Source organism: Bombina bombina, chromosome 7, assembly GCF_027579735.1.
Source record: "Bombina bombina isolate aBomBom1 chromosome 7, aBomBom1.pri, whole genome shotgun sequence".
Classification (NCBI taxonomy): Eukaryota; Metazoa; Chordata; class Amphibia; order Anura; family Bombinatoridae; genus Bombina; species Bombina bombina.
Window position 1 is genome coordinate 19914907 of NC_069505.1, and position 20760 is coordinate 19935666.

At 40.5% G+C, this 20760-nt stretch overlaps 1 protein-coding gene across 2 annotated transcripts in view; it reads right to left on the minus strand.

Moving 5' to 3' along the window:
• Window positions 1-20760, minus strand: part of LOC128665781 (spectrin beta chain, non-erythrocytic 1) — a 351315-nt gene that overhangs the window by 25337 nt on the left and 305218 nt on the right. For both annotated transcript variants that reach the window (XM_053719978.1, XM_053719979.1), the window contains 13 exons: window positions 18648-18850; window positions 17531-17621; window positions 17287-17433; window positions 16907-17170; window positions 16564-16788; window positions 15938-16027; window positions 14328-14606; window positions 13495-13625; window positions 12084-12288; window positions 11582-11956; window positions 11170-11414; window positions 9816-9954; window positions 8204-8288 (listed from right to left, as the gene is read on the minus strand). In XM_053719978.1, coding sequence (XP_053575953.1) covers window positions 8204-8288; window positions 9816-9954; window positions 11170-11414; window positions 11582-11956; window positions 12084-12288; window positions 13495-13625; window positions 14328-14606; window positions 15938-16027; window positions 16564-16788; window positions 16907-17170; window positions 17287-17433; window positions 17531-17621; window positions 18648-18850 — 2479 coding nt within the window. The remainder of the gene's footprint in view (window positions 1-8203; window positions 8289-9815; window positions 9955-11169; window positions 11415-11581; window positions 11957-12083; window positions 12289-13494; window positions 13626-14327; window positions 14607-15937; window positions 16028-16563; window positions 16789-16906; window positions 17171-17286; window positions 17434-17530; window positions 17622-18647; window positions 18851-20760) is intronic.

Genomic DNA, 20760 nt, shown 5'->3' on the forward strand with positions numbered 1-20760 from the left:
AGGTACAATAGCTATTAAATAGTTAATAACTATTTAATAGTTACCTAGTTAAAATAATTACAAATTACCTGTAAAATAAATCCTAACCTAAGTTACAATTAAACCTAACACTACACTATCAATAAATAAATTAAACTACCTACAATTATCTACAATTAAACCTAACACTACACTATCAATAAATTAATTAAATACAATACCTACAAATAAATACAATGAAATAAACTAACTAAAGTACAAAAAATAAAAAAGAACTAAGTTACAAAAAATAAAAAAATATTTACAAACATTAGAAAAATATTACAACAATTTTAAACTAATTACACCTACTCTAAGCCCCCTAATAAAATAACAAAGCCCCCCAAAATAAAAAAATGCCCTACCCTATTCTAAAATTAAAATAGAAAAGCTCTTTTACCTTACCAGCCCTGAAAAGGGCCATTTGCGGGGCATGCCCCAAAGAATTCAGCTCTTTTGCCTGTAAAAAAAAAAATATACAATACCCCCCCCAACATTACTACCCACCACCCACATACCCCTAATCTAACCCAAACCCCCCTTAAATAAACCTAACACTAAGCCCCTGAAGATCTCCCTACCTTGTCTTCACCACACCGGGTCCCAATCTGTCCAGAAGAGCCTCCGAAATCTTCATCCAAGCCCAAGCAGGGGCTGAAGAGTGACGTCCATCCTCCGGCTGAAGTCTGGATCCAAGCGGCAAATGAAGAAGTCATCTTCGGGAAGAAATCTTCATCTTATCCGGGCAGAAGAGGACATCCGGACCGGCAAACATCTTCATCCAAGCCGCATCTTCTATGTTGTTCCATCGGAAGAGGTCTTCAAGATCAGCCGCTCGTCATCCGATGGAACAACATAGAAGATGCGGCTTGGATGAAGATGTTTGCCGGTCCGGATGTCCTCTTCTGCCCGGATAGGATGAAGATTTCTTCCCAAAGATGGACTTCTTCATTTGCCGCTTGGATCCAGACTTCAGCCGGAGGATGGACGTCACTCTTCAGCCCCTGCTTGGGCTTGGATGAAGATTTCGGAGGCTCTTCTGGACAGATTGGGACCCGGTGTGGTGAAGACAAGGTAGGGAGATCTTCAGGGGCTTAGTGTTAGGTTTATTTAAGGGGGGTTTGGGTTAGATTAGGGGTATGTGGGTGGTGGTATTGTATGTTTTTTTTACAGGCAAAAGAGCTGAATTCTTTGGGGCATGCCCCGCAAAGGGCCCTTTTCAGGGCTGGTAAGGTAAAAGAGATTTGAACTTTTTTAATTTAGAATAGGGTAGGGCATTTTTTTTATTTTGGGGGTCTTTGTTATTTTATTAGGGGGCTTAGAGTAGGTGTAATTAGTTTAAAATTGTTGTAATATTTTTCTAATGTTTGTAACTTATTTTTTTATTTTTTGTAACAGTTCTTTTTTATTTTTTGTACTTTAGTTAGTTTATTTAATTGTAGTTATTTGTAGGTATTGTATTTAATTTATTTATTGATAGTGTAGTGTTAGGTTTAATTGTAACTTAGGTTAGGATTTATTTTACAGGTCATTTTGTAATTATTTTAACTATTTTAGCTATTAAATAGTTATTAACTATTTAATAGCTATTGTACCTGGTTAAAATAAATACAAAGTTGCCTGTAAAATAAATATTAATCCTAAAATAGCTACAATATAATTATAATTTATATTGTAGCTATATTAGGGTTTATTTTACAGGTAAGTATTTAGCTTTAAATAGGAATAATTTATTTAATAATAGTTAATTTATTTCGTTAGATTTAAATTATATTTAACTTAGGGGGGTGTTAGTGTTAGGGTTAGACTTAGCTTTAGGGGTTAATACATTTATTATAGTAGCGGTGAGATCGGGTCAGCAGATTAGGGGTTAATTATTGTAGGTAGGTGGAGGCGACGTTGTGGGGGGCAGATTAGGGGTTATTAAATATAATATAGGGGTCGGCGGTGTTAGGGGCAGCAGATTAGGGGTACATAGGTATAATGTAGGTTGCGGCGGTATACGGAGCGGCAGATTAGGGGTTAATAATAATATGCAGGTGTCAGCGATAGCGGGGGCGGCAGATTAGGGGTTAATAAGTGTAAGGTTAGGGGTGTTTAGACTCGGGGTACATGTTAGAGTGTTAGGTGCAGACTTAGGAAGTGTTTCCCCATAGAAAACAATGTAGCTGCGTTAGGAGCTGAACGCTGCTTTTTTGCAGGTGTTAGGTTTTTTTCAGCTCAAACAGCCCCATTGTTTCCTATGGGGGAATCGTGCACGAGCACGTTTTTGAAGCTGGCCGCGTCCGTAAGCAACGCTGGTATATAGAGTTGCAGTGGCGGTAAATTATGCTCTACGCTCCCTTTTTGGAGCCTAACGCAGCCATTCTGTGAACTCTAAATACCAGCGGTATTTAAAAGGTGCGGGAGAAAAAAAGCATGCGATAGCTACGCACCCCTTTGGCCGCAGAACTCTAAATCTAGCCGTTAGAGATTCCTGTGGTCAGACAGGTCACTGCAGAGACATAAAGACCAGGGCTGCCTGTCTAGTGTGTCTGTCAGTACACAGATGACAATTAGATAGTAAGCTCCTGTGGTCAGACAGGTCACTGCAGAGACATAAACACCAGGGCTGCCTGTCTAGTGTGTCTGTCAGTACACAGATGACAGTTAGATAGTAAGCTCCTGTGGTCAGACAGGTCACTGCAGAGACATAAACACCAGGGCTGCCTGTCTAGTGTGTCTGTCAGTACACAGATGGCAATTAGATAGTAAGCTCCTGTGGTCAGACCGGTCACTGCAGAGACATAAAGACCAGGGCTGCCTGTCTAGTGTGTCTGTCAGTACACAGATGACAATTAGATAGTAAGCTCCTGTGGTCAGACAGGTCAGTGCAGCGACATAAAGACCAGGGCTGCCTGTCTAGTGTGTCTGTCAGTACATAGATGACAATTAGATAGTAAGCTCCTGTGGTCAGACAGGTCAGTGCAGAGACATAAAGACCAGGGCTGCCTGTCTAGTGTGTCTGTCAGTACACAGATGACAATTAGATAGTAAGCTCCTGTGGTCAGACAGGTCACTGCAGAGACATAAAGACCAGGGCTGCCTGTCTAGTGTGTCTGTCAGTACACAGATGGCAATTAGGTAGTAAGCTCCTGTGGTCAGACAGGTCAGTGCAGAGACATAAAGACCAGGGCTGCCTGTCTAGTGTGTCTGTCAGTACATAGATGGCAATTAGATAGTAAGCTCCAGTGGTCAGACAGGTCAGTGCAGAGACAAACACCAGGGCTGCCTGTCTAGTGTGTCTGTCAGTACACAGATGACAATTAGATAGTAAGCTCCTGTGGTCAGACAGGTCACTGCAGAGACATAAAGACCAGGGCCGCCTGTCTAGTGTGTCTGTCAGTACACAGATGGCAATTAGATAGTAAGCTCCTGTGGTCAGACAGGTCAGTGCAGAGACATAAAGACCAGGGCTGCCTGTCTAGTGTGTCTGTCAGTACACAGATGGCAATTAGATAGTAAGCTCCTGTGGTCAGACAGGTCACTGCAGAGACATAAAGACCAGGGCTGCCTGTCTAGTGTGTCTGTCAGTACACAGATGACAATTAGATAGTAAGCTCCTGTGGTCAGACAGGTCAGTGCAGCAACATAAAGACCAGGGCTGCCTGTCTAGTGTGTCTGTCAGTACATAGATGACAATTAGATAGTAAGCTCCTGTGGTCAGACAGGTCACTGCAGAGACATAAAGACCAGGGCTGCCTGTCTAGTGTGTCTGTCAGTACACAGATGGCAATTAGATAGTAAGCTCCTGTGGTCAGACAGGTCAGTGCAGCGACATAAAGACCAGGGCTGCCTGTCTAGTGTGTCTGTCAGTACATAGATGACAATTAGATAGTAAGCTCCTGTGGTCAGACAGGTCACTGCAGAGACATAAAGACCAGGGCTGCCTGTCTAGTGTGTCTGTCAGTACATAGATGACAATTAGATAGTAAGCTCCTGTGGTCAGACAGGTCACTGCAGAGACATAAAGACCAGGGCTGCCTGTCTAGTGTGTCTGTCAGTACATAGATGGCAATTAGATAGTAAGCTCCTGTGGTCAGACAGGTCAGTGCAGCAACATAAAGACCAGGGCTGCCTGTCTAGTGTGTCTGTCAGTACATAGATGACAATTAGATAGTAAGCTCCTGTGGTCAGACAGGTCACTGCAGAGACATAAAGACCAGGGCTGCCTGTCTAGTGTGTCTGTCAGTACACAGATGGCAATTAGATAGTAAGCTCCTGTGGTCAGACAGGTCAGTGCAGCGACATAAAGACCAGGGCTGCCTGTCTAGTGTGTCTGTCAGTACACAGATGGCAATTAGATAGTAAGCTCCTGTGCTCAGACTGGTCAGTGCAGAGACATAAAGACCAGGGCTGCCTGTCTAGTGTGTCTGTCAGTACACAGATGGCAATTAGATAGTAAGCTCCTGTGGTCAGACAGGTCAGTGCAGAGACATAAAGACCAGGGCTGCCTGTCTAGTGTGTCTGTCAGTACACAGATGACAATTAGATAGTAAGCTCCTGTGGTCAGACAGGTCAGTGCAGAGACATAAAGACCAGGGCTGCCTGTCTAGTGTGTGTGTCAGTACACAGATGACAATTAGATAGTAAGCTCCTGTGGTCAGACAGGTCAGTGCAGAGACATAAAGACCAGGGCTGCCTGTCTAGTGTGTGTGTCAGTACACAGATGACAATTAGATAGTAAGCTCCTGTGGTCAGACAGGTCAGTGCAGAGACATAAAGACCAGGGCTGCCTGTCTAGTGTGTGTGTCAGTACACAGATGACAATTAGATAGTAAGCTCCTGTGGTCAGACAGGTCAGTGCAGAGACATAAAGACCAGGGCTGCCTGTCTAGTGTGTGTGTCAGTACACAGATGAGAATTAGATAGTAAGCTCCTGTGGTCAGACAGGTCACTGCAGAGACATAAAGACCAGGGCTCCCTGTCTAGTGTGTCTGTCAGTACACAGATGAGAATTAGATAGTAAGCTCCTGTGGTCAGACAGGTCACTGCAGAGACATAAAGACCAGGGCTGCCTGTCTAGTGTGTCTGTCAGTACACAGATGGCAATTAGATAGTAAGCTCCTGTGGTCAGACAGGTCAGTGCAGAGACATAAACACCAGGGCTGCCTGTCTAGTGTGTCTGTCAGTACACAGATGGCAATTAGATAGTAAGCTCCTGTGGTCAGACAGGTCACTGCAGAGACATAAAGACCAGGGCTGCCTGTCTAGTGTCTGTCAGTACACAGATGACAATTAGATAGTAAGCTCCTGTGGTCAGACAGGTCACTGCAGCGACATAAAGACCAGGGCTGCCTGTCTAGTGTCTGTCAGTACACAGATGACAATTAGATAGTAAGCTCCTGTGGTCAGACAGGTCACTGCAGCGACATAAAGACCAGGGCTGCCTGTCAAGTGTGTGTGTCAGTACACAGATGGCAATTAGATAGTAAGCTCCTGTGGTCAGACAGGTCACTGCAGAGACATAAAGACCAGGGCCGCCTGTCTAGTGTGTCTGTCAGTACACAGATGACAATTAGATAGTAAGCTCCTGTGGTCAGACAGGTCATTGCAGAGACATAACGTCCAGAGAGAGAAAGAGAGAGAGAGATTGCTAGACAGATATATAGACAGACCGATATGCAGACATAGAGACAGATTGATATACAAACCGAGAGAGATTGATAGAAAGACATATTGACAGACAGAGTGAGAGATAGAGATTTATATTGAAGAGAGACAGATAAAAATAGATTAATAGACAGATTGATAGACAGACAGATATACATATAGACAGAGAGCGAGAGATAGATTTATATCGAAGAGAGAAAGACAAAAATAGATTAATAGACAGATTGATAGACAGACAAGAGAGAGATTGATAGACAGACAAGAGAGAGATTGATAGACAGACAAGAGAGAGATTGATAGACAGACAAGAGAGAGATTGATAGACAGACAAGAGAGAGATTGATAGACAGACAAGAGAGAGATTGATAGACAGACAAGAGAGAGATTGATAGACAGACAAGAGAGATTGATAGACAGACAAGAGAGAGATTGATAGACAGACAAGAGAGAGATTGATAGACAGACAAGAGAGAGATTGATAGACAGACAAGAGAGAGATTGATAGACAGACAAGAGAGAGATTGATAGACAGACAAGAGAGAGATTGATAGACAGACAAGAGAGAGATTGATAGACAGACAAGAGAGATTGATAGACAGACAAGAGAGATTGATAGACAGACAAGAGAGAGATTGATAGACAGACAAGAGAGAGATTGATAGACAGACAAGAGAGAGATTGATAGACAGACAAGAGAGAGATTGATAGACAGACAAGAGAGAGATTGATAGACAGACAAGAGAGAGATTGATAGACAGACAAGAGAGAGATTGATAGACAGACAAGAGAGAGATTGATAGACAGACAAGAGAGAGATTGATAGACAGACAAGAGAGAGATTGATAGACAGACAAGAGAGAGATTGATAGACAGACAAGAGAGATTGATAGACAGACAAGAGAGATTGATAGACAGACAAGAGAGATTGATAGACAGACAAGAGAGAGATTGATAGACAGACAAGAGAGAGATTGATAGACAGACAAGAGAGAGATTGATAGACAGACAAGAGAGAGATTGATAGACAGACAAGAGAGAGATTGATAGACAGACAAGAGAGAGATTGATAGACAGACAAGAGAGAGATTGATAGACAGACAAGAGAGAGTTATAGACAGACAAGAGAGATTTATAGACAGACAAGAGAGATTTATAGACAGACAAGAGAGATTGATAGACAGACAAGAGAGAGATTGATAGACAGAGCGAGAGATAGATTTCTATTGAAGAGAGAAAGACAGAAATAGATTGATAGACAAACAGTCAGACAGAGAGAGAGATAAACAGGCAGATACAAGGGGCATTGTTGCATGCATATCATCACCTCTCATGCTTTCTATGCTATATCATAAGTTATTAGGGAATATATTGTAAAACATAGTTATTCGAAGTGAAAGAGAATTTCTTGATAAAATGATTTTCAAGCATTTCTTCATATTTTATTAGTAGAGAAATGTAATAGTTTCAAATGAAATGAATATGCAAATATCAAGAACTAAATCTAAGAAAATGCTAGTTATGTTTTTGCACAAGGTTATCAGATTATTTATGTTCAGTGACCAATGAGCAGCTGAAAAGGGCATAAATATTTCACTAGCGGCTCCATGGGGGCGGAGAATATAAATCAAGAACGTTTGGTTGCTGCCAAGGTCATAGTTCATACATAGAAAAACCTTATAAGTTCTTTATTTTTTAGGCAAGCTTAATTAGCAAAATGATTAGCATTTTCCTTCCTGTAACTAACTGCATATTAGAATAATAAATATATTCATTAAACATTGTTCTTTTATAAGACGTGAGGTTGATCAAATTAGAGGTTAGTACCTGGAATGTAAACTTTACAATAACTTGTCATTAAAGGGACACTAAACCCAAATTTTTCTCTTTCATGATTCAAACAGAGCAGCAAGGTTTAAGCAACTTTCTAACTTACTCCGATTATCAATTTTTCTTCATTCTCTTGCCATCTTTATTTGAAAAAGCAGGAATCTAAGCTAAGGAGCCAGACAATTTTGGTTCAGTACCCTGGACAGCATTTAGCCACCAATCAGCAGGTTGTGAATCAAAAATGGGCCGGCTTCTAAACTTACATTCTTGCTTTTTCAAATAAAGATAGCAAGAGAATAAAGAAAAATTGATAATAGGAGTAAATTAGAAAGCTGCTTAAAATTGTATGCTCTATCTTTGGGTTCAGTGTCCCTTTAAGACATTATAAAAGGAAAAATGTGCAAGCAGCTAATATAGAGATATAGGACAGACAGCAAGGCTGCCCTTTTGGCAGGGTGAGAGGGGCCCTGTGCTTTGGGGGCCCCTGCAGTGTATGAGAAGGTGCAATGCGCGTCCTGCATTTAGTTTATTGTATCACAAGGTGTAATAATTATTCTTTATATGGGTAACACTGAATGGGGACAGGGTTGGCCCTACAGGGGGAGGGGAAAAGGCCCCACAAATGCTAATGTTGGCCCTGAGGGACAAACAGGTGGTGACTTAGTAAAACATGAAGCCCCGCCCCGGCCACGCCCCCTACACTCACCTATCTGTAACCACTCCATTTTATCCTTCCACTTATTCTCCGTCTCCTGCCTCCGCTCCTGCAGCTGCTCCAGCTTCTCCGAGATCTGAAAATAAAGTGCACGTGGTGAAGCAGCCATTGCCCGAGTGCTCTACATATAAAAACATAAGAACTTTACTTTCAATTTAAAGGGACATAAACCCAAATGTTTATTGTATGGCTGAGATAGTGAACACGATTCTAAGCCACTTTTCAATTTATTTCTATTATCAAATTTGCTTAATTCTCTTGGTACCAGTGCATCAGGCGAGCCAGTGACAAGAAACATATGTTCAGCCCCCATGCAGCTAGCTCCCAGCTCATGAACCTACCTACAATTTTAAACAACTTTTCTATTGACTTCTTTAATCTATTTTTAGTACTCTTGGTATCCTTTGTTGAAAAGCATATCTAGGTAGGAGCAGGGAGCTAGCTGCTGATTGGTGGCTGCACATATATACCTCTTATCATTGGCTTACCAATGTGCTCAGCTAGCTCCCAGTAGCGCAGTTCTGATTCTTCAATAAAAGATACAACGAGAATGAAGCAAACTTGATAATAAAAGCAAATTGGAAAGTTGTTTAAAATTGTTTGTTCTGTCTGAATCATGAAAGAAAAAAATAGGGTTTCATGTCCCTTTAACTTCCCCTAACGTCCCTTTAAGTTCTGTTTTTGTTTTTTTAAACCCTGTTTTAGTGTGATCATTTAATTACTCTGTATACCTCATTATTACCAGGAAGTGCCAGCATCTAATATATATATATATAAAACCTTCTATAGAAATATCTACCCTTACACAGAGATTTTCTGATAATTCCCTTTTTTATTTTCCATCTTGTTTTTCTATTAGTTGATGGGCGGAAGAGAAGCCACAAGTAATTCCAATCTGCCATTCATGTATGTAACTTCTAATGCGTATAAGCCTCTGCCGCTGGGCACTTTGGGGTTAATATACAGAAGTGTTAAACTGGCTATGTAGCTGCTATACACACTGCAGATGAAGATCTTTACACGTTTCTGGGTTACCATCTGCTTGCTCAGGCCCTGTGCGCTTACGATGCCAGGGTGAATGCTGGGAAGGAGGAATCGGCATGCTGGGTAACCGCGGGTGTATTTGTACGGCTATAGCTATGTAGGGCAATTTATTGTGAAGACAAAAAGCCGTATCTCTCCGGTAGTCAAACACGGTGTAAAACTTCACACGACTGACGTCTGCTGCCAGATGAATTAGGGAAACTTCTAGATTTCTTTTAATAAAAGGTGCTCAAAATATTAATTTGAAATACACAATCGTTTATTTCCAAGGCTGTTAGAATTTTGTGTTTGTAAAATAAAAATGTTTTGTTAAAGGGATAAGAAACCCAAAAATGTTCTTTTGTGACTCAGACAGAACAGACCAAAAAAAAGTTCCCAATTTACTTCTATAATCCAATTTGTTCCCATGATATTCTGTGTTCTGTGAATAGATACCTAGGTAGTCATCTGGAGCACTATATAGCAGGAAATCGTGCTGCTCTTGCAAATGGATCGCATTCTTACTGCTGCCGTATAGTGCTTCCCGCCTTTTACTACCTGCCGGATAATGCACCATTACCTTGTCAGATGCGTAGTGATTCTTTTCTAGCAGAGAGTTGCCAAGGTCTATGCAGGTTGTGAAGCTGTCGGCGCGGGCATCCACTTCTGCCTTGATGCCTTGGTGGTTCTTGATGACTAAATCGGCTGAAGATACGTCGCTGAAAAGCAAAACTCAGATGTAAGAGAAACGGAGCTGAACTGATCTCTACAACCTTATGCTTAACAGAACTACCCAACTTATCTTCTCATTACTACGGTATCTTTTTATTCAGGTGCTATTACTTGTGTAGGTCTTCTGGGCTGAATTGGTACCAATAGGTTTGGGCAAATATTAATAAAAAGTCCTTGTGGCCCAGATTTGTCAGCTGTAAACTATAATGTTAAATGTTTGCCCAATATGCAACATTGATTTTTGCAAAAAGAAAATGTCCGTGATCCATCTTACAACTGTAATATTTGAATGTTGGTTTTCATAGACTAAGTCGCAGAGAATTCATATTCAAATGCAGTATTTGAACGTTACATCAGTCCTGAGTTTTATGGACCATATTGATGTGTATACATGGTCACATGGTCTGAGGAGATGAACTCTTATTGGTGCACAGATCTTTAGGGGAATCGGTTACCTCCCTGCTTGTGCTCTTCCAACTCAGTTCAGTTGAATAAAATGATTTGATCTTTGACGTACAAACCCAATCCTTACAGGGCAATATTTATTATTTTACGGATAAAATAAATTCTAAAGAAACAAGTAAAAAGGCAAATGGACCTCAGGATGGGACATTTGTTTTACACATTAAATGTCAAAATCCAACCTCTCTGTTTACTCAATGATTTTATTTTGGACTGATAAAGAAATTTGTATAATATAACACACGTGTTGCTAGTAAATAAATGTAGAATAACAGAAACATTTAGGACATAATGAGCTGCGACTCTCCGGATCCCAGTAATATAAATACATCAATCTCATTGGAGTTCTACAAACAACTTGTAATTAAGCTGTATGCCTTTTCATTTGTTTATTATTAAATATTGAGGATTATTTTACTATTCTCCTTTACTTGTATAGCGCCACAACATTTCATTGCACTTGTTTAAATAGCTGTATTTATTCTTAAAATGTATTCAATTAACATTTTCTAATGGTTTTCTTTCCCCCAATTTTCCCGTGCTATTTTAGTATATGTTTTTTCTTTATTCTCTCAAACTATATTTAACAGGAACAATTCCTGTGTAAGACAGAAGAGTAAGGATAAAAACATCCCTGCCCTTAATACTTTAATAGACAAGTTGGCTGCTTAAGTTGAAAATCAGGTCCCTCCACAAGGAAGAGTGTGAGGCCACCACTAGTGAATCTGGTGCCAACTTACCGTGGCTTCTCCTGAGCGTCAATCTGCAAGTTGATATCATCCATCCAAAGCATGAGATCACGAACCATTCTGAAGAAGCGGAATTTCTCTACGGTGTCTAGAAGCAGCTGGCGACGGGCACTGCTGGCATTTTGAAGATCCCCCCAAGCCTCTGTCACAGCCTGCTCATGGCGGTGGATATCGGCAGCTTTCTCACCTGCGTAGGCTTTCTGTAGACGTGAAGCATCCTCCTGTACCTGCTTAACCTGATGTAGAAGAGTCAAGTTATAAATGTGTCTCTGTAGTGGGGCACAATTAGAATCAACTCATGACGTTCAATATAATGCTTTCTAATTATCCTCTTTCAACCAGAAGCAAAGTGATCTAGACCATTCTCTACATGTGTCAACCCATCTCCCAGCTGTCAACCTACCTGTGCACTGAGTGCTTGGATGTCATGCTCAAAGGTTGTGTGCATGCGTTGCATGGCCTCTGCAGTATTAAGGTCCCTGCCGGTTTCCTCTGGAATCTGGTTTTTCTTGTCGTGGATTTGACCTAGCGTCTCACGGGCATCCTGGTAGAAACGGTGAAGCTCATAGGAGGCAGCCAGCATTTGGCTTCTGGTGTCAATCATTTCCAACAAGTCAGCCCAAGCCTCATTAAGTCCATCTTTCCATTCTGCTACAGTTGCATTTTCCGAGTGCCCAGAAGAAATCAGGTCATCCGCCATGAGATTAACAGCATCTACTCGCTCCTGGCCAATGTTACTAGTATCACGGGAGAACTCTCGGAATTTATCCCTCAGCATCTAAAATACAGAACAGGATGTAAGATAAAAAATCACAGGAATGGTGGCTATGAGTCGTCTATATGGGATAAAGACAACAAAGAATGAACATCTGTAGCCTACGACACAGGGAGAGCGTTACACTCACAGTTACATGCTCATAGTCCTGTCCCAGCTCATGGGATGCGGCCACCACTTCACGTTCTGAAATCCAGTGCTCAAGATCTTCCACGTCTCTCTTTAGCTGGCACAGTCTCTGGTGCTCTTGTAGCTTTCCCTGTCTCTCCTCTGCTAGATCCTTCAAGCTGGCATAGAGCTTGTCCACTTGCCCCTGGCGCATAGTGATCCGATCACTATTATATAGAAGAAATAGAGCAAGAAGGTTTAACCAGATAACCAATTCTGACATTTCCAGGGATAATTATATTTAAACTATACTCAGCTACTGCTTCAAATAAAACACATTAGACATGAAGGACAGTCTGATGGTCAAGAGGGAAGTGCACACGTGGAAGTGCACACTGCAAACTTCCCAAGCCTAATCTGCTACATATCTGTCCCTAACTGGCTTCAGCAGAAGTGATAAGATAAGAAAGTGCACACTGCAAACTTCACAAGCCTAACCTGCTACATATCTGTCCCTAACTGGCTTCAGCAGAGGTGATAAGATAAGGAGGTGCACACTGCAAACTTCACAAGCCTAATCTGCTACATATCTGTCCCTAACTGGCTTCAGCAGAAGTGATAAGATAAGGAGGTGCACACTGCAAACTTCACAAGCCTAATCTGCTACATATCTGTCCCTAACTGGCTTCAGCAGAAGTGATAAGATAAGGAGGTGCACACTGCAAACTTCACAAGCCTAATCTGCTACATATCTGTCCCTAACTGGCTTCAGCAGAGGTGATAAGATAAGGAGGTGCACACTGCAAACTTCACAAGCCTAACCTGCTACATATCTATCCCTGTCTTCAGCAGGGGTGATAAGATAAGCAAGTGCAAACTGCAGACATCACTCACCTAACCCTGCTACATATCTGTCTCTAACTGGCCTCAGCAGATAAAACAAGATCTTGCGAAACAATGCAATTTTTGCTAATAAAACAACAGTGACTAGCTGTATCTACTCCAGTAACAAGTCAGTAATGGCACCTCCAAATTAGACAAGAAGTGGGAGGGGAGTAAAAAAACAACTACTGCAAGAAGGTGTTAACACATTCAGAAAGCTTTCACACTTGGCATGCATGCTTTTCCCCCAAAACTACACAAAAAGTTTTTTTATTACAAGTTGTTTCAAATGTTTTATGTCCCTTTATTCCATACAGGTTTTATCTAATTATTATTATTTTTTCTGTAAAATATAACCCAATTCTACTATAGCAGAGAAGTTTATATATAAAAAACAAAATCATGCGACACAATGGGCTAAGATTTAAAAGCAAATAAACCAAAACTTCAACTGGACTTGTCAAGATACCAATTACAGAATAGGGTTGTGGTTTTTAGATACATAAAAGGTATACAAATAGTAATGATATACAGAGCACAGCGCTACCTACCTCTCAGGATGGCCTCTTGACACCATATCTCTGCTTGAGTTGGCCAGTTGGTGAATGGTTTCAGCATAATCGTCTAGTGCTTGTTCCATCACTAAGTGTTTCTTTAGCATAGCTTGTGCTCCAATCTCATCCTAAGTAACAGAAGTGAATATGAAAGAATAGGGAGAGGAGGATTCATCTCAAGTCTAATATGGTTATAGAATCTTCAATTTATCCGATGTACGACCCCACTAAAGTATAATACAAACTATTAAAAGGACAATCAAGTCCAAAACAAACTTTCATTATTCATTATCACCAATTTTGCTTTGTTCTCTTGGTATTCTTAGTTGAAAGCTAAATCTAGGAGGTTCATATGCTAATTTCTAAGCCCTTGAAGGCCGCATCTTAGCTCAGGGCATTTTGACAGTTTTTCACCACTAGAGGGTGTTAGTTCATGTGTTCCATATAAATAACATTGTGCTCACGCACGTGGAGTTCCTAGGAGCCAGCACTGATTGGCTAAACTGCAAGTCTGTCAAAAGAACTAAGATAAGGGGTCAGTCAGCAGAAGCTTAGATACAAGGTTATCACACAGGTAAAAAGTGTATTAATATAACTGTGTTGGTTATGCAAAACTGGGGATTGGGTAATAAAGGGATTATCTATCTTTTTAAACAATAAATATTCTGGTATAGACTGTCCCTTTAACAGACCCAGTTTGGACATTTTCCCAACAGATTTCAACAATAGCATTTGTCTTCTAGATTGTTGTTCGAGATGGAGATGAAACATCTAGAACATTGGTTGTTATTATAGCTCGGTTCTATGTCTCAGATTGGAACTAGTCCTACCTTGGCCTTCTCTTCAGACATCATGTGTAATTCCTGCTCTCCCATCCAAGCTTCAGCCTCAGCAGCATCAGCGTAGAACTGTTGCGCAGCCTGAGACTCCCCAAGGCGTGCATGTCGTTTTTCTGTTTCTGTTACCAGCTCTTCCCAAGTGGCCCTGAGAACCTCAAGACGTTCTGCTATCTCCTGAGCATCTAGGGCATTGTTCTTTACCATAGATTTCCCCCTTTCTAGGATATCATCTATTCGAGGCTGATGACCTTGAATTTCTTTCTGTAGTGTCTGTTGGAAGAGACATTAAAAACATTTATCAGAAGATGACTTTGAAAACATCTATTCTATGACCTTTGGAGCATGCATAGACCGTTTTTTGTTCTCTCGGATTAGGGTACTTAATCTCATCTAGTTCAGGTTACTTTCCTTAGTTTTTTTTTGCCCCCTCACCTAACGATGTTGTGTGATCTGTTTATTATACTCTCTCTTCTACAGCTATGTACACTGATGCGCTCAGACAATAGCCCTTGGGATATCAAGATCCGTATTAAGCGCACTGGCCCTGCAGCTTTAATAAACAATATTTACCTGCATGCACGCGAGTTGAGAAAATATCTCACATTATCTTGTTGCATCTAAATCTCCATAGACTTCTTTGTTCTGCCTTGTCTCAGTTACTTAATAATAAATCCACCTAAATAATGCAGGCAGAGCTGACTATAACTTAAAGGGATAGTATAGCTAAAACTAAACTTTCATGATTCAGATAGAGCAGCAATTTTAAATAACTTTCTAATTTACTCCTATAATCAAATTTTCTTCGTTCTCTTGGTATCTTTATTTTAAAAAGCTAAAATGTAAGATTTGAAGCCGGCCCATTTTTGGTTCAGAACCTGGGCAGCGCTTGCTGATTGGTGCATAAATGTAGTCATCCAATCAGCAAGAGCTACTCAGGTGCTGAACAAAAAATTGATTATAGGAGTAAATTAGAAAGTTGCTTAAAATTGCTGCTCTGTCTGAATCAAGAACGTTTAATTTTGACTAAACTATTCCTTTAAAGGGACATTAAACACCTCAATATATTAATATAAATTGTTTAAGTACATGTAGTAAAACAACTTTGCGTTATACGTTCAATATTTATTTTGTTCTCCTTTTCTGTAATTTTGACTTTAGTGTCCTTTTAAGAGCTTAAGTTCAAAACATGGCTGACCTAGAATGTGTATGAAAAACAGTGCACTTATCAGCACCACAGGATAGAATTTGCCTGTTTCATGGTCCATGTTGATCATGGCTAAACTAATTGGATTTTCTAAACTAGGCCATATTTATAAACATACAAAGAGAAGAATCTCTTTGTCGTGTGTATCATGTTTGGGACTACAATAAGTTTGATGGTCAAATAAACAGTAATAAGGCTATGACCATTACAGTTCAGCCTATGGAGCAGACATTCTCTAATATTTGATGGTTAGCTATGGACCAGGACTTAAAGCAAAAGTTTAATGTTTTAATACTAGTTATAGTTACATAGCAGTCCAATAGCCAGTGGTATTATCTTACCTTTTTGTACCTTTCACATAAAGCAAATTTTACTAAGCTATTCTGTTAACACTCACCTGATTCTTCTTAATGAGCAACTGGACAGTAGGGAGATCTTTTCCATGTTCTGTAGACACGGCTGTCGGCATCCGCTCCTTTACCCAAAGCTAAGAGTGAAACCAGAAAAATATACTTGTTTATATTTATAGTTTTATTTATATTTATAGTTATATTTGTTATATTAGTTATATTAGTTATATTTGTTTATATTTATAGTTATATTTGTTTGGCTTAGCTCAGATATTGTGCAACATTTGTCAAATGTTACTGAGAGAAGGTTATGGTTGGAGTGAAGTGACTACAGATAGAGGTCCAGAATGCACTCTGAATCTCAGAACTAATCCAGTTTTATAATAATATACACACACATGGAGAGAGAGAGTGAGAGAGAGTGAGAGAGAGTGTGAGAGAGAGAGAGAGAGAGAGAGAGAGAGAGAGAGAGAGAGAGAAAGAAAAGAGAAAAAAGAGGAGAAAAGAGAAGAAAGAGAAGAGGAAGAGAAAAGAGTAAGTAAAGAGAGAAAGGAAGAGGAGAGCTAAAAGAGAGAGAAGAGAGAGAGAGAGGCAAGCACCAGCCCTATTTAGGTCCCCTTTTTCATTCAATAAATATAACTCTAGGGCAAGATCCTGGAACTTAAATCCTTACAATTTCATCCTCTAGGTCCCTATTGAATTGATGTCCCTCCTTAGACGCCAGCAGCAAATTCTTTCTCTCATTCAGGGGGGCACGCAGTGTGATGAATTTTCCCTCTACAGTCTTGTGCTTGGAGTCAACCTCCACTGTGTTGGTGTCTTCTTGCCCCAGAGCCTGTGCTTGAACTTTGATGGCCTCAAGCTCCTTTTCTCTAACCTCCATTTGGTTCTCCAGCATCTGAAAAAAACAAAGTTAATTCACTCTTTACAAACTTCAAACATTAGTAAACCACATTGCTTTGAAATCAGGCCTACATAATGTATCTGTTTGGTGAAGTGGGTACATCCCAACATACCTGCTGTTTGTTCAGTAGGATATTGACACTAGTCAGGTCCTTCCCATAGTCATCCGACTGGAGCTGTCCCTCCAAGTTTTCTAGCCAACTTTCTAGAGCTGAACAACTTTGTGTGAACAGCTCCGCTCTGTTGGCATCAAACAAGCACTGCGCCTTGCTCTGGGTTGTGGACTCCAGGTTGTTCCAGAGACTATGGAGAGCATCCAACTTCTCTCTCACCACTGGCTCTAGTTCAGGCTTTTCTGCCATCAGCTGTTTCCCTTCCTGGTGTCAAAGAGAATGAAAATAAAATTAAATTGCTGTGGAAATTAACTGGAAAAATAATGTGAACCAACATGGAAAATATTTACAAACAAAAACAAAACAAAAGAAGGACTTACCTTGTCTATCTTGTCCAACCAGTCCTTGTTTGACGCAAGTTCAGCCATAAAAGCCTGGTGCTTTTGCCATTTGCTGTGCAGATTTCTGGCTTCATCATAGGATACATCTTGAGCAGTGAGCATCTTCTCATTGATCCATAGTGTGAGCTGGAGAGAGAGAACATTTGCTTGTCCATCATTATAGCACATCATCCATTAATTGCTTTTCTCGTTTCACACATATGTGTTATAGAGCCATTCTTACCTCCTGACAATCTTGAAGGAAGTGCTGTAGGTTAAGGTTGTCCTTCAAACGAGCTAGAAATTCCTTAGCAGCATCTCTGTTCTTCTGATGTCTAATAAACAGGTATAAAAGTATAAATTAAACTTTGATTCATGCTCAAATCCATGCTAAAGTCTACTGTACCTGTTGGATATAAATTTAGGCACGTTTTTTTTTAAATTTAACATAACATTTAATCATATATTGTGTGATACACACACAGCTTGCTTGGACAATTATGCTAGTATCAGAAGAATTAGAATAGTTTTAGTGCCAAGTTCTGAGAGTTAGTACACTTATGTGCAAACAATTCAGTATATACAAGAGACTGTATTACCATAGAGTATTGCACTAGCAATGGTAGTGTTCCACTGAGAAGAACCTTAGAAGTAGACTAGCTATTCATAAGATAAATGGCCTGTAGAAAAAAGCCCCTCCTGTGCCTAGATGTTGTAGTACTCTGCTTTCAGACACCTTCCAGAGGATGTTGTGGCCAGGGTGAGAGGAGACAATTATTTTGCTAGTCCTCTCAATCTGGAAAAGCAAGGATCCTGAAGGGAGAGCAGGGGAAAACCAATAATCCTCTAAGCAGTCCGAACTGTTCATTGTAATTTCTAATATCAAATTTGGTGGCTGATCCAAACCAGACAATTAGTGAAGTGCATAGAATGGATTCAATTACAGTTGTGAACTTGGGCCTTTTTCAGCACAGAATCAACGTGAGGCTTCCACTTTGGGTCTCGAGAGATGGTAGAGCCCAAGAACCTGAAGGACTCTACAACGGCTACAGTAATATTCAGAATAAAGTGCTATTGTGTTCCTCCTGAAGTCCACTTTCATCTCCACTGTTTTCAGTGTGTTAAGCTCTAAGTTGTTTTTATCGCACACCAGACAGCCAACTGGTGAACTTCATGTCTATAAGCAGGCACTGGTTGTGAATCTAGGTTTTAGTATCTAAGTTTTGCACTTGTATAATCTTTAGCTACGCAAATGCTATTGCACGTTTTTGGAAAAAATGATCTAAGGTACACTGAATACAAAGCAGAAAAGTCCATGTGGACCACACTTACTTGAAATGAAGGATTAGAGTTATTCTTACCTTTCCTCAACTGATGTGACTTTCTCATGAATCTTGTCTGAGTAAATGTTCTCCTCCTGAATTAACTTCTTCCCAGAGTCCAGCAGCCCTAGGATCTTTTCCTCATTGGCGTCCATCGTAGTCATAAAGTCCTCATGACGTTTGATGGCAGCTTCAGCGGCTTGAAGGGTGGTCGGCATCTCCGTATGAGACAGAACATACTCCTAGAAGAGAATTTGGTATTTAGAGTTAGGGCCATGAGCATAAACATATGCCGAGACACAGGGCTTCAACAATTGTTCTTCTGCTGAATATTACTATACTAAAAAATGTCTAAAAGTCAGGAGCCACGGTTGGTGACATTTTACTTCTGCTTTCTGACCTGTATGAATCACAAAAGAAAATGTTTGGGTGTCAGACAGACAATAGTGCTAAAATCTAGTGCTCTTGCAAAACTGATATTATATAGTGCTCTCGACACGTGCACGCTCTTGACTTTACCTTGCCGTTTTTCAACAAAAGATACCAAGAGAACAAATAAGATTTGTTAATAGAAGTAAATTAAAAAGTTGTTTAAAATCACATGCTCTATCTGAATCACGAGGGGGCAAAAATTGGATTTCATATCCCTTTAAATACAGTTTTATAAAAAAAACTCCATTTATGGCTTCTCCGTATACTTACCGACTTCTACATTTAAAAAGGTATGATAAAGTTTTTCTTTCATGATTCAGATGCAACATAAAAAACAAAAATCTTTCCATTTTACAAGCATCAAATATACTTCATTCTCTTGGTACCTTTTGTTGAAAAGCAGAGACGCAACCTCAGGATCGTGCACGTGACTTAAGCACTATATTGCAACAGTTTTGCAACAACGTTATGACAATGTTATACATTTGCAAAAAGCACCAAATGGCAGCAAAAACATTTGCCAGATGTACATGGTACCTATCAACTAAGAATACCACGAGAATGAAGCAAATTTGATAATAGACGTAAATGATTAAAAATTAGTATTGTATTGTAGGGGGGAACTTCCGGGCAGCGGCCATGACTAGTCGTATATCTGTATGCTGCACCAGCATTTCAACTATTTTTGCATAACATGAGACCTTAGCCGACTCATCTTGGTACTATACAGCTTTATCTAGACCCGCTAAATAACCTACATCTGATGAGCCTAATATCAAGGAAATAGCTATTGGCATCAGAGTCCGGTACAATATATGAGGTTGCGGCCTTATTTCAACCTCCCGGCGAGGTGCCCTCCGGCCTAGTCGTTACGCAACATTTATTGCTGAACTCTTACTCATCTGTTTATCCTGTAGCGGGATAATAACAGCTCATTGGCCTGCCTGACAGATCACCATGGAGACTGCTATAGTGTTTTGGATGGAGCTGAAGAGTGTCCTAGAAAACCATCATCAATCTCTACTGCGTGAGATCGAAACAGCATTCTACCCTTTTGGAGAGAAAAAGCAAACCAGCAACACAGAAGACCTCACGCTTAAGTTAAGTGGGGACGGTGGAGCTTTGGGGCCCCAGCTCCAAATTCCCCAAGCATCACATAGTCAGCAGCTTTGTTTGTAGGCTGAGGAAACGGACCTAAGCAAAGAACCAAGGAGCCTTTCTTACCCAGTCGACTCCGGGGAGATAGTTCTAGGAAGAGATGCTGAACGCAACTGCAAGACTACAGCAGTGAGAACGCAATCATCGAACATGGCAGCAGCCCTTCCCTCAATCCCTGACACGGGTTTATCTGCTCCTTCCTCCCGATCGATTCTGGACCTAGTGGCGCCTTCCAACACTGGGATTTTGCTGGAAGCAGTAGAGGACACGCTTTCACCTACTAAAGATACCACTCAGATTGAACCCGTACCTGCTAGCCCTCTGACAAGAGCTCTTCTCACAAAAATGATGTTCATCAAACTGGCGGAGACTAATAGATATTCTCAGCTCATGGGAGGCAGCTCATCGGGTTACAACTTGGTATATCTCCCCGAAGGGATTCCCTGCCCAATTACCGTTTTTGTCTCTGCTGGGACCCGAAACATTAGCTGGGACTATACTCTACACTGGTCTGTACTATGGTTAACTTACTTTGAGAAGGGATAATTATTAGATAAACTTT